This window comes from Callithrix jacchus, chromosome 3 (genome assembly GCF_049354715.1).
Source record: "Callithrix jacchus isolate 240 chromosome 3, calJac240_pri, whole genome shotgun sequence".
NCBI classification, from domain to species: Eukaryota; Metazoa; Chordata; class Mammalia; order Primates; family Cebidae; genus Callithrix; species Callithrix jacchus.
This window is the reverse complement of record NC_133504.1, coordinates 23,081,007-23,095,371: the sequence shown is the minus strand read 5'-3', so window position 1 is coordinate 23,095,371 and position 14,365 is coordinate 23,081,007. Positions and strand designations below refer to the sequence as shown.

Here is a 14,365-nt window from a genome sequence, read left to right as displayed (position 1 = left end):
GTGAACAAAGATGAAAAGAAATGAATATAATTGCTATGTTATATGTTGAAAATACAGAAAAATTATTTTGTAGTTTTAAATTCCTTATAAAGCTTGTCTGTGGATGAAAATACAATTATTATAATATACTGAGATGGTACCTTTTACATTTTCATTTTCATAGTAAAAAGCAATATTCTTCAACAAAAGCTCATCACTTAAGTCAAAAAGGTGAATTAAATTCAGATTCCAAAATTCAAAAGTATGTATATTTCTTAAGATGAAATATTCACACCACTTTTTCTGAAAATTGAAAAGAAAACCAAGTTGTTGGCAATTTTCATATTAATAAACTATAGAGTTCATATGCTTCTGAACTGAAAGGCAGGGTAGAACATGGTTCTAATTCTTACTAATGTAAGCGCGTTCAGGCTGGGGAATGGTGAATGCTTTATACCTTAAGGAATTAAAGCATAAAATAAAATAAAAACTGATCCAAAAAATGCATTCCATAGAGTGCTTTATCCTGAATCAAGGAAATCTGCATTTGACTCTCAAAATAGTGTTTTTCTCACACTGTTACCCACAGATAGAATCCCAATGCTACAGAAATATTCCTGCTTTGAAATGTGCTTCCGCTCTTTTTTCAGATTTTAATATGCTCATATTTAACTTTCAGGTCAAAAGAGCATTTTTTAAATAATGTATTTGAGTGTCTGGGGACCTAGAAGATGCTGAATCCTTCAAACTCTAAGATTCCCATCCACCTACCCGGTTGATCACCATCTTCAAGATTCAGAGTAAATCTCATGGAAGGATCCCTTCTACGATTTGCTTAGTTGCTTTCTCCAGAGGCCTCAAAAATTATTTTATAGTGAAAATATTAGGGGCTATCTGAAATTACACTTCAAGCTACAGAGTGTTACCAAAAATGAGGCGTGGAGTATGGGAAAGGCAGAACGGGTGGCTGACTACAGGCTAATCAGCTGTTGCTCCATAGGGCACATATTTGGAAGCTGGACAGAGGGAAGTCAGATCGCAATTTGATCATTCATTAGCTGTGCTCATGGATCATGAAGGTGAGGCCAAGTTTTTCCTTTGCAAAATGAGGGCATAAGAGGATCGTTGTATGTCTAATTAAAGACAAATGTTTTCTATTAGCTAAAAGAACAACCTAGACCTTAATTAGTCTTTTAATTATGCTCAATAGTGAGCTCCGTGTCATTAAAACCAGCGTATTTTCAGTCCTCTGCCTATTACAGTCCTCTATGGCAGCTGATACTATTAACCACAGCCACCTTTCGAACTGCCCAGTTCCTTTGACCTTCAGGACAACCCATTCTCCTTGATTTTATTCCTATTTATCTAAGTGGTTCCTTCTCAGTGTCTTTTGCGTGTCGCAACACGTAGTTAAGTTTTTAATATTGGAATATTTGAACTCCCTGTCCTCAGCTCTCTTACCATATGTCTCTTCCAAAATAATTTCATCTCTTAGCATAGCATCAATTCACATCCATAGGGTAACGATTCCTAAACTTTTATCTCCAGCCCATTCCATCCTTCTAAGTCCAAACCATTGTTTCAAATTGTTTACTAGATATCTCCAAGTGGACATTTCATTGGCACTTTAAACTTGATACTTCCAGAAAAGAAACTCACAATCCTTCCCCACTAACATGCCCTTCATCCAATGGCAGCATCCCCAAAAGGCTCAAGCCAGGGGTCTAGGAGCTATTTGACTCCTTCCTTTCTCCCGTTCCCCTTAAATAGCTCTCAAAATTGCCCACTGCTGTTCATCTCTACTTACCCCTCGCTGGTCCCTAACACCATCCACATGTACATGACTGAGGTAACAGTCACCTAATTTCCATGAATCCCCCCTGTTCTGCTCCCAAAATGCACTCTGTGCACTGCAAGCCAAGAAAAGTTTTTTCCAATGCAAGTGCCACTTGAAACCATCCAGTGGATCCTCATTGCACTTTTCTCAAGTTCTATCTCCATTCTCTTCACAGGGCCTACAGAATCCTATGGGACTTGTCTCTTATCCACCTCTTCCGCTTCATCACTTTGCCGCATTTTTCCTGCCCCTTCTATGATAGATGTATCTCAGTCCCTTGGTGATTCCATCCTCAGGATAATCACACATGCTGACTGATGCCCTGGAATACAGTTTCATCCTCTCTCCATCCTGCTAACTCCCTCCCTTCCTTCAGGACTTGGGTCTCTTCATATCTTAAGAAGAACCACTGTTTTCAGACTACATTAGATCCTTTTATTATCAGATTATAAAGCATCCTATGGTTTCTTCTTCATAATTACTTTTAAAATTTAATATCTGTCTTCTCTGGAAAATATAGCTCTATGAAGGGGTTAGAGTGGGAAGGGCAAATATGTCTTTATTTTCCTCACTCTATCCCAGTGATAAGCACAATGCACTAAATGTCTGTGGACTGGCTTCCTAGTTGATTGGTTATAAAATACTTTCCTTGAACATTTTCACTATATGTATCATGATCCTTAAAAAAAGTTCATGCCAATTGATCCATCAATCCCATTTCTAGCTCTCAAGTCAAAATCAATAACCCCAAATTAAAGGAAAAGGCTTATACACAAAGAGAATAACAGCATCTCTAATACTATCATCAAAGTCTTCTTAATATTTCATAATAGAGAGATGATTAAGTAAACCATGATACTAAAAGATAACTAATAGCCATTAAAAATGATACTAGTATTGTGAAAGAAAATAGAAAAACATGAAAAGAAAATAATATGTATGTATATATAGAGAGCTCCAATATAAGAAACAATAAAATATCAGAAAAACACATGCATGTAAAATAAAGAGAATACACCAAAATGTTAATAGCTATCCACAATGATTTAAGTGGTAGTCCTCTGGGCAAGTTTTTTTTTTGGTTTTTGCTTCTGTTTTCCTAAAGTCTCCAAATTGTCTCTAAATATTCTCTATAACAGAAAATAATAAACTATTATATTGATTTCTTAAGTTTCTCTTAAGAGCAGACCACAGTGAACATCAGCAATCAACAATAGTTGATAACACAAAAACCTGATATTAGCAGAGATTTAACAACAAATAAATAGAGAAGCTTTTTCCTTAGGTTAAATATATATCATGCTATGTGTTAGTTCTCTTAAACATAGATGCTGAAGTGAGAAAATGATGGATGTAGGCCACTGAACTAAAAGTAGTTCCACATAAGTGAATTTTAAAAGTTATTGTGGTTTTTATCTATCAAACATGCAAAATACAAAAATAGTAAATTAATCAAGAGTACATTTACCATTTTTAATAAAGGCTTCATGTCCTCCGCCCAATGGGAAGTGATGAATCTAGCACAAGCTCTTTGAGAAAGAGGCAGATGGAGAAGAAGAACCACAGTGAGACAGTGCAGTTTACACAAATCTTCCATCTCCTGCAGGGTTAAGCAATTACTTTTCACCTGAATAAAATAAAGAAGGTAAGCCAGAGAACAGCAGGATGTGACACTGCCTAATAAGCATCTAGGACCACAGGAGCTGGCAGCCACCTTTGCTGCACAGGAATCAGTAATTATTACTTTTTTTTTTCCTTTTCTTTTTTTTTTTTTGGCAGAGTTTCACTCTTTCACCCAGGCTGGAGCAAAGTGGCACGAACTCGGCTCACTGCAACCTCTGACCCCCAGGTTCAAGTGATGCACCTGCCTCAGCCTCCTGAGTAGGTAGGATTACAGGTATCCACCACCAGGCCCAGCTAACTTTTGTATTCTTAGTAGAGACAGGGTTTTACCATGTTGGCCAGGCTGGTCTCGAACCCCCGAACTCAGGTAATCCACCCACCTCGGCTTCCCAAAGTGTTAGGATTACAGGTGTGAGCCACCGTGCCCAGCTGAATTATTACATTTTTCATTCTACATTTTGTAAAGACTTTCCTTTTCTTTATAACATAAACTCTACCGCATTTATGCAGATGTGAGATAAGTGGAGCAGGAAGCTGCCAACTTAACAGTAGTTAAAATAAGACAATTTTCAGGATTTTTAGTTAAGCCAAATTCTACATGAGCTGATCAAGCAACTAACGAAGTCATAATTTCACAGGACTCTGCATGGATGGAGCCACATATTAAATGCTCTATTCCATCCAAGGCATCATATTTTTAGGATAATGTTGAAATTACCAGATCGAGGACACCAGGATGGTAACAGATCTGAAAAACCTGCCCCATGAGAACAAGGGTAAAGAAGTGGGCATCTGACATTGTGGGACAAGAACGTGATAGCTATCATCAAACATTTACAGAGCTGTCAAAGAAGCAAGTGTAGGATTTCATCAAGGCACCTCCAGAAGGCCAAATAGAGTCTAATCATTAGAAGTCCCAGGGAGACAGATTTGACTTAGCATCATTTTTGTGAGAATGATTTAACATAGCATGTCTAGTCATGAAGAAATGTTTCACTAAAAATATATTCAATCAGATATTGGGAGAACAATTATAAGGATACTAGGTAAAAGATAATGAGCCCTGAACATTTCCAAAATGTTCAGAAACTTCATTTCTCTTTAACAGAAATCTTTAGCCAAGAATCCCCCAGGAGATCATATACAGAATAGTATGTGTATACATGTGTGTCTGAGTGTGTGTGTGTATGTGTACACATGCACACCCATAATCACATATATGTAGAGACCACTGTATATTTGGGGAAGGAATCCAGACTGGCCAACAGATTCTTAATGAACCTTATTAGCCATAAAGAGGGTTCAAAACGTTAGTATCTTTCTGGCTAGGATGACGCCAAGAAACTACAGTAGGAATGTTCTTTCAAAAAACAGTTGGTGGCTGGGCACAGTGGCTCACACCTGTAATCCTAGCACTTTGGGGAGGCCAAGGTGGGTGGACTACCTGAGGTAAAGAGTTCAAGACTAGCCTCATCAACATGGTGAAACCCATATCCACTAAAAATACAAAAAATTAACCAGGTGTGGTGGTGTACACAAGTAATCCCAGCTACCCGGGGGGCTGAGGCAGAAGAATCACTTGAACCTGAGAGGCAGAGGTTGCAGTGAGCCGAGATTGTGCCACTGCACTCCAGTTTGAGCAACAGGAGTGAGACACCCTCTCAAAAAAGAAAAAATAGACAGTTGGCAGTGTGAAATTTGCCCAGGACAGACCTGAGCTCCATCCACATTGCTATTTAATAGCTTTGGTTTGAAAAATGTTACCTGGAGTATTTCAACTTCAGTGTTCTCATATGTGAAATGGGATTAATAGTACTTTCTCACAAGGCTGTTGTGAGGATTTCATGGCACAATGCATATAAAAAGCCCAAAACATAGTCGCATAGTAGGCTTCCACCAATTACTAATATCCTGTGTTGTTTTATTTTCCTTTCGATGATTTAGACTCAATATATACTAAGGGAAACAGCCACATAGTAAAATCTTATATTATTGAATGGCACAATAAATGTTTCCTTATAAACATAAATTTCAGTTTTATTTTTTGAAGTGTATATAAATAAGAGAAAAACATGAAATACTAAATAGAGGAAATGAACGATAGAAATCAATAAAACTTCCTAGGTGGAGAGCAATAGTATTTCACAGTAAAGTTATATAACAAAAACACCTGTTGGGTCTCAGTTTTCTGACCAGAGGAAGGATTTCTGTTTTCTTTTTTTAAATTATTGTACTTTAATTTCCGCGCAGATCTTGCAGGATTGTTACATAGGTATACACATGCCACGGTGGTTGGCTGTCTCCATCACCCCGACACCTACATCAGGCATTTCTCCCAATATTATTCCTCCCCAACTTCCCCATGCCCCATTGTCCTTTCCCTAGCCTCCAGCCCCCAACACACCCCAGGGTGTGACATTCCCTTCTCTGTGCCCATGCCTTCTCATTGTTCAACAGCCTACTAAGTGTGAGACAATGCAGTGTTTGGTTTTCTGGTCTTGTGTCAGTTTGCTGAGAATGATGGTTTCCAGATTCATCCATATCCCTGCAAAGGACATGAACTCATCCTTTTTTAATGGCTGCATGGTATTCCATGGTGTGTATGTGCCACATTTTCCTTTTCCAGTCTACCATCAATGGGCATTTGGGTTGGTTCCAGGTCTTCGCTGTTGTAAACAGTGCCACAATAAACATAGGTGTGCATGTGTCTTTATAACAGAACGATTTATAGTCCTTTGGGTGTATACCCAGTAATGGGATTGCTGGGTCAAGTGGAATTTCTATTTCTAGATCCTTGAGGAATCACCACACTGTCTTCCACAATGGTTGAACTAATTTACGCTCCCAATGACAGTGTAAAAGTGTTCCTATTTCTCCAGATCCTCTCCAGCATCTGTTGTCTCCAGATTTTTTAATGATCGCTATTCTAACTGGCGTGAGGTGGTATCTCAATGTGGTTTTGATTTGCATACTCTATTGACCAGTGCTGATGAGCATTTTTTCATGTTTCTTGGCCTCATATATGTCCTCTTTTGAAAAGTGTCTGTTCGTATCTTTCACCCACTTTTGGATGGGTTTGTTTGTTTTTTTCTTGTAAATCTGCTTTAGTTCTTTGTAGATTCTGGATATTAGCCCTTTGTCAGATGGTTAGATTACAAAAATTTTTCCCATTCTGTTGGTTGCCAGTTCACTCTGATGATTGTTTCTTTTGCTGTGCAGAAATTCTTAAGTTTAATTAGATCCCATATGTCTATTTTGGCTTTTGTTGCCATTGCTTTTGGTATTTGGTCATGAAGCCCTTGCCTATGCCTATGTCCTGAATCATTTGCTTAGGCTTTCTTCTAGGGTTTTTATGGTGTTAGGTCTTATGTTTAAATCTTTAATCCATCTGAAATTAATTTAACTGTAAGGTGTAAGGAAGGGATCCAGTTTCAGCTTTATGCACATAGCTAGTCAGTTTTCCCAGCACCATTTATTCAACAGGGAATCATTTTCCCATTGCTTGTTTTTTTCAGGTTTGTCAAATATGAGATGGTTGCGGATGTGTGGCATTACTTCTGAGGCCTCTATTCTGTTCCATTTGTCTATATCTCTGTTTTGGTACCAGTACCATGCTGTTCTTAATACTGTAGCCTTGTGTGTATAGTTTGAAGTCAGGTAGTGTGATGCCTCTAGCTTTGTTCTTTTTACTTAGGATTGTCTTGGTTATGCAGGCTCTCTTTTGGTTCCATATAAAATATAAGGTGGTTTTTTTCAGTTCTGTGAAGAAGGTCAATGGTAGCTGAAGGGGATAGCATTGAATCTATAAATTACTTTGGGCAGTAGAGCCATTTTCACGGCATTGATTCTTCATAACCAGGAGCATGGAATGTTTCTCCATCTGATGGTGTCCTCTCTTATTTCCTTGAGCAATAATTTGTAGTTCTCCTTGAAGAGTTCCTTCACATCCTTTTTTAGTTCTATTATTAGGTATTTTATTCTCTTTGTAGCAATTGTGAGTGGGAGTTCACTCATAATTTGCCTCTCTATTTGTCTGTTATTGGTTTATAGGAATGCTTGTGATTTCTGTACATTGATTTTGTATCCTGAGACTTTGCTGAAGTTGCTTATCATCTTAAGGAGCTTTTGGGATGATACAATGGGGTCTTCTAAATATACAATCATGTTGTCTGCAAATAGATACAATTTGACTTCCGATTTTCCTAATTGAATATGCTTTATTTCTTTTTCTTGCCTGATTGCTCTGGCTAGAATTTCCAATACTATATTGAATAGGAGTGATGAGAGAGGGAATCCTTGTCTAGTGCCAGTTTTCAAAGGGAATGCTTCCAGGTTTTGCCCATTCAGTGATATTGGCTGTGAATTTGTCATAAATAGCTTTTATTATTTTGAGATACATTCCATCAAAACCTAGTTTATTGAGAGTTTTTAGCATAAAGAGCTGTTGAATTTTGTTGAGGCCTTCTCTGCATCTATTGAGATAATCCTGTGGATTTTGTCTTTGGTTCTGTTTTATGTGATGGATTACATTTACAGATTTGCATATGTTGATCCAGCCTTGCATCTACGGGATGAAGCCTACTTGATCGTGATGGATAAGGTTTTTGATGTGCTGTTGCATTCGGTTTGCAAGTATTTTGTTGAAAATTTTTGCATTAATGTTCATTATGGATATTGGCCTGAAGTTTTCTTTTTTAGTTGTGTCTCTGCCAGGTTTCGGTATCAGATGATGTTGGTTTCATAAAATGAGTTAGGGAGGATTTCCTCTTTTTGTGTTGTTTGGAAGCGTTTCAGAAGGAATGTTACCAGCTCCTTTTTGTACATCTGGAAGAATTTGGCTGTAAACCCATCTGGATCTGGACTTATTTTGGTTGGTAGGCTATTATTTGCTGCCTCAACTTCAGCCCTTGTTATTGGTCTATTCAGAGTTTCACCTTCTTCCTGGTTTAGGCTTGGGAGGGTGTAAGTGTCCACTGTTGAATTGATGGTGATATCCCCTTTAACATTTTTTATTGCATCTATTCAATTCTTCTCTCTTTTCTTTTGTATTAGTCTGGCTAGCAGTCTGTCTATTTTCTTGATCTTTTTAAAAAAAAAGCAGCTCATGAATTTATTGATTTTTGAAGGGTTTTTGTGTCCCTATCTCCTTCAGTTTTTCTCTGATCTTAGTTATTTCTTGTCTTCTGCTAGCTTTTGAGTTTTTTGATCTTGCTCCTCTAGCTATTTCAATTTGGATGATAGGATGTTGATTTTAGATCTTCCCTCACTGCTCATGTGGGCATTTATTGCTATGAATTTCACTCTAGACACTGCTTTAAATATGTCCCAGAGATTCTGGTATGTTGTGTTTTCGTTCTTATTGTTTTCGAAGAATCTTTATTTCTCCCTTCATTTCACTGTTTAACCAGTCGTCATTCAGGAGCAAGCTGTGCAGTTTCCATGTAGTTGAGTGGCTTTGGATGAGTTTCTTAATCTTGAGTTCTAATTTGATTGCACTGTGGTCTGAGAGACTATTTGTTATGATTTCCATTTTTTTGCATTTGCTGAGGAGTGATTTACTAACAATTATGTGGTCAATTTTAGAGTAAGCGTGATGTGGTACTGAGAAGAATGTATATTCTGTGGCTTTGGGGTGGAGAACTCTGTAGATATCTATTAGGTCTGCTTGTTCCAGTTATGCATTCAAGTCCTGGATATCCTTGTTGATTTTCTGTCTCGTTGATCTGTCTAATGTTGACAGTGGAGTGTTAAAGTCTCTCACTATTATTGTGCGGGAGTCTAAGTCTCTTTGTAGGTCATTAAGAACTTGCTTTATGTACCTGGGTGCTCCTGTATTTGGTGCATATATATTTAGGATAGTTAGCTCTTTTTGTTGGATTGATCCTTTTACCATTATATAATGCCCTTCTTTGTCTCTTTTGATCTTTGTTGGTTTAAAGTCTATTTTATCAGAGACTAAGATTGCAACCCCTGCTTTTTTTCTCTCTCTCTCTCCATTTGCTTGGTAAATCTTCTTCTATTCCTTTATTTTGAGTCTATGTGTGTCTTTGCATGTGAGTTGGGTCTCCTGAATACAGCATACTGATGGGTCTTCACTTTTTATCCAGTTTACCCATCTGTGTCTTTTGATCAGGGCATTTAGGCCATTTACATTTAATGTTAATACTGTTATGTGTGAATATGATCCTGCCATTTTGTTACTGGCTGGTTGTTTTGCCCATTAGTTGACACAGTTCCTTCATTGCATCATTGGTCTTTACCATTTGGTATGTTTTTGCAGTGGCTGGTACTGGTTGTTCCTTTCCATGTTAAGTGTTTCCTTCAGAAGCTCTTGTAAGGCAGGTCTGATGGTGACAAAATCTCTCAGCAATTGCTTATCCATAAAGAATTTTATTTCTCCTTCGCTTATAAAGCTTAGTTTGGCTGGATATGAGATTCTGGGTTGAAAGTTCTATTTTTTAAGGATGTTGAATATTGGCCCCCATTCTCTTCTGGGTTGTAGGGTTTCTGCCGAGAGATCCACTGTGAGTCTAATGGGCTTCCCTTTGTAGGTGACCTGAACTTTCTCTCTGGCTGCCCTTAGCATTTTTTTCTACATTTCAACCCTGGTGAATCTGATGATTATGTGCCTTGGAGTTGCTCTTCTTGAGGAACATCTATGTGGCGTTCTCTGCATTTCCTGGATTTGAATGTTGGTCGGCCTCACTAAGTTTGGGAAGTTCTCCTGGGTAATATCCTGAAGAGTGTTTTCCAGCTTGGATTCATTCACCCCGTCATGTTCAGGTATACTGATCAAGCAGAGATTAGGTCTTTTCACATAATCCCATATATCTTAGAGGCTTTGCTCATTTCTTTTCACTCTTTTTTTCTCTGATCTTGCCTTCTCATTTTATTTCATTGAGTTGATCTTCAATCTCTGATATCCGCTTGATCAGTTTGGCTATTGAGACTTGCAGTTGTTTTGCAAAGTTCTCATGCTGTATTTTTCAGCTCCATCAAGTCGTTTATGTTCTTCTCTAAGCTGGTTATTCTGGTTAGCATTTTATCTAATCCTTTTTCAAGGTTTTTAGTTTCTTTGCATTGGATTAGAACATGTTCTTTTAGTTCAGAGAAGTTTGTTATTACCCACCTTCTGAAATCTGCTTCTTTCAATTCATCAAACTCATTCTCCATCCTGTTTTGTTCCTTTGGTGGTGAGGAGCTGTGATCCCTTGGAGGAGGAGAAGCATTCTGGTCTTTGATGATTTCATCATTTTTGGGCTGGTTTCTTCCCATCTTCATGGATTTATCTACCTTTAATCTTTCAAGTTGGTGATTTCTGATGGGATCTCTAAGTGGATGTCCTTTTTGTTGATGTTGAAGCTATTTCTTTTTGTTTTTTAGCTTTCCTTCTAACAGGCCCGTCTGCTGTAGGACTACTGGAGGTCCACTCTAGATCTTGCTTGCCTGGGAATCACCCGTGGGGGTTGCAGATCAGCAAGTATTGCTGCCTGATCTTTCCTCTGGTAGCTTTGTCACAGAAGGGGACCTGCCAGGTGACAGCCAGAGGTCTCCTGTATAAGATGTCTTTTTGCTTATACAGGCATCAGGGAGCTGCTTGAGGAGGCAGTCTGTCCCTTGTCTGCCTGCAGAGATGCTGCTGAGCTGTCATGAACTCAGTCCAGCTGCTGTATAAGCTTCCTCTGGCTTTTGTTTACACAGGTAGGTTTAGACACCCTCAGCAATGGTGGATGCCCTTCCCCCCACCAGGCTCAATCATCCCAGGTTGAGGTCAAACTGATGTGCTGGCTGTGAAACCCTCAAGCAAGAGAGCTTCAGTTTGCTGGTCTTTTTGGGGGTGGAACCTAACAAGCCATATCATCTGTGTCCCTGCTTTTAGCTCCCCCTCCTTCTGGGGAGTGGGTAGCTCCATCCTGCAGGTGCTCTTGTTGCTAGTCAACATGTTCACCCAGATCTGTGCTGACAACCCGCACTGTCTGCTGGAGCTGCCACTCAGATCTGTGTTGGTAACTCGTGGAGCTTTTCATCCTGACGGGGATTTCCTGGTCTGTGGGTTGCAGAGGTCATGGGAGAAGTGCAATATCTGAACCAAAGTGCCAGTGGAGGGGAATGTCTCCAGTCCTCTGGTTAGTTGCACTTCCCAGGTGAGGCAGGGCCCCACGCTGCCACAGTTTGCCCTCTTTGGGCTACACCCACTGTCTAACCAGTCCCATTGAAATGAACCTGGTACCTCAGTTGGAGATGTGGAGATCATGCACCTTCTGCATCTTTTTTGCTTGGAGCTGCACTCTGGAGCTGTTCTTATTTGGCCATCTTGGTGGAATCCCCTGGGATTTCCATTTTCTAAAAAGCGATGGTACATTCTCAAAGACAATGCGCATGAAGTAACACAAAACACACGCTGAATGTCAGAGCCTTCTGGCCAAATTTGTGTAAGCAGAGATATAGTCTCATGTGCCTGTCAAAGAAAAACATTGGAACATGTCATCTATTTAGAAAAATATTTTTATTCATAAGTGATCTTATCAGTGGGCACAACTAGCCTTAACAGATGTGTGACAAAATAATCTGTAAAACAGATCCCGTGACACAAGTTTAAAAATCTACACATGTGCCCCTGAACTTAAAGTTAAAAAAAAAAAGAAATGAGAAGACTTTTCTGAGATGAAAGGAAACTTGTGTACATAGAATAAAAACTCTCACTGTATACCAAGAGAATAAACGAAATTACATCCACATACCATATACAAAAAGCAACTCAAAATGGATTAAAGACTCAAATATAAGACCTGAAACTGTAAAACAACTAGAAGAAAACATAGCAGGAAGGCTTCACATTGGTCTGAGCAATGATTATTTTGGATACCACCACAAAAGCACAGGCAACAAAAGCAAAAATAGCCAAATGAGACTAAACATCTCCTGCACAGCAAAAGAAGCACAGACTATCCATAGAATTTGCAAACCACAAATTTATTTATTCTTTTTTTTTTTTCATTTCTGAGGCAGGGTCTCACTCTCTCACCCAGACTGGAGTGCAGTGGCCAAATCTCAGCTCACCACAACCTCTGCCTCCCAGGCTCAAGTGATTCTCCTGCCTCAGCCTTCCAAGTAGCTGGGATTACAGGCACCTGCCACTATTGCCTAGCTAATTTTTGTATTTTTAGTAGAGACTGTAGTTCACCATGTTGGCCAGGTTGGTCTCGAACTCCCGACCTCAAATGATCCTCCCACCTAGACCTCCCAAAGTGCTGCAATTACAGGCATGAGCCATTGTGCCTAGCCAAATCATACCTTTAATAAGGAATTGAGATCTAAAATATAGAAACAACTCAAACTCAATAGTAAAAAAACAAATAATACAATTTAAAAATAGACAAAGGACTTGGACAGACATTACTAAAAACACAGAGCCAACCAACCAAATGGCCAATAGGTACATAAAAAACATGCTCAGCATTACTAATTAGACTAATCATTAGGCAAATGCAATTAAAACCACAATGAGATGTCACCTCATAGCTGTCAGAATGGCTTTTATCAAAAAGATGAAAGATGACAGTGTCAAAGAGGAAGTAGAGGAAAGAGAACTCTGATACATTGTTGGTAGGAATTTAAATTAGTACAGCCATTATGGAAAATGGTATAAAGCTTCCTCAAAAAACTAAAATTAGAACTACCAGGCCAGGCACGGTGGCTCAAGCCTGTAATCCCAGCACTTTGGGAGGCCGAGGCGGGTGGATCACGAGGTCAATAGATCGAGACCATCCTGGTCAACATGGTGAAACCCTGTCTCTACTAAAAATACAAAAAATTAGCTGGGCATAGTGGTGCAAGCCTGTAGTCCCAGCTACTCAGGAGGCTGAGGCAGGAGAATTGCCTGAACCCAGGAGGCAGAGGTTGAGGTGAGCCGAGATTACGCCATTGCACTCCAGCCTGGGTAACAAGAGTGAAACTCCGTCTCAAAAAAAAAAAAAAAAAGGACTACCATATCACCCAGTAATCCCTTGTCTGGGTATGTGTCCAAAGGAACTGAAATTAGTATGGCTAAAGGAAACTAAATATGGCTTGAGAAGGACTTTACTCTTCTATATTTGAGTCCTTGTGGATGAATTGCAATGTAACTTAACAGGTAGACAAGATTGAAAACCTAGTTTAGGAGTATGTTTCTGTAACAATCACTGAGTCTTGGCCAATCCCAGCAGCCATACTTCAGTCACTCATACACTGCTGAGCATTCAAATAAGGCAAATGCAGACTTGTAACCAATCCAGCTCTTTTGTACCTCACTCCTGATTCCTGTACATCAATTTACTTTTTTTGTCTACAAGTTTGTTCCAACCACAAGGCACCCCTGAGTCTCTCTGAATCTGCTGTGATTCTGGGGGCCGCCCAATTTGCAAATCGTTCATTGCTCAATTAAACTCCTTCAAATTTAATTTGGCTGAAGTTTCTCTTTTAACAGTATGTTGAAGGGATATCTGCACTTCCATGTTCATTGACACGCAGTTCACAATAGCCAAGACTTGGATCAATCTAAGTGTTTATCAATACATGAACGGACAGTGAAAATGAGGTATGTATACACAGTAGAATACTATTGAGCATTTAAAATGGGAAGAAATCCTGTCACTTTCAACAACATGGATGAACCTGCAGGACATTATGCTAGGTGAAATAAGCCAAGACAAAGAGACACCAAACCATCTCACTTCCATGTAGAATCTAATAAAGTTGAACTCATAGAAAAGAGAAACTCTTCTTTTCAGAGGGTGAGGGGAAAAATGAAGAGTTGCTAATCAAAGGCTACAAAGTTTTGAGATCTACTGTACAGCAGGATGACTGCAACCAATAATAATGTATTAAATATTTCAAAAGAAGTACATACATTTCAAATATCTCACCATAAAAAGTGATAGGTAAGCA

At 39.0% G+C, this 14,365-nt stretch overlaps 1 protein-coding gene across 6 annotated transcripts in view; it reads right to left on the bottom strand.

Moving 5' to 3' along the window:
• DDX60 (DExD/H-box helicase 60) overlaps positions 1–14,365 on the bottom strand; it is a 116,534-nt gene that overhangs the window by 80,980 nt on the left and 21,189 nt on the right. For 5 of the 6 annotated variants that reach the window (XM_054252798.2, XM_035292697.3, XM_078366311.1 and 2 more), the window contains 3 exons: positions 11,670–11,897; positions 3,285–3,443; positions 141–282 (listed from right to left, as the gene is read on the bottom strand). In XM_054252798.2, coding sequence (XP_054108773.2) covers positions 141–282; positions 3,285–3,443; positions 11,670–11,897 — 529 coding nt within the window. The remainder of the gene's footprint in view (positions 1–140; positions 283–3,284; positions 3,444–11,669; positions 11,898–14,365) is intronic. The other variant, XM_078366312.1, reaches the window with a different exon arrangement.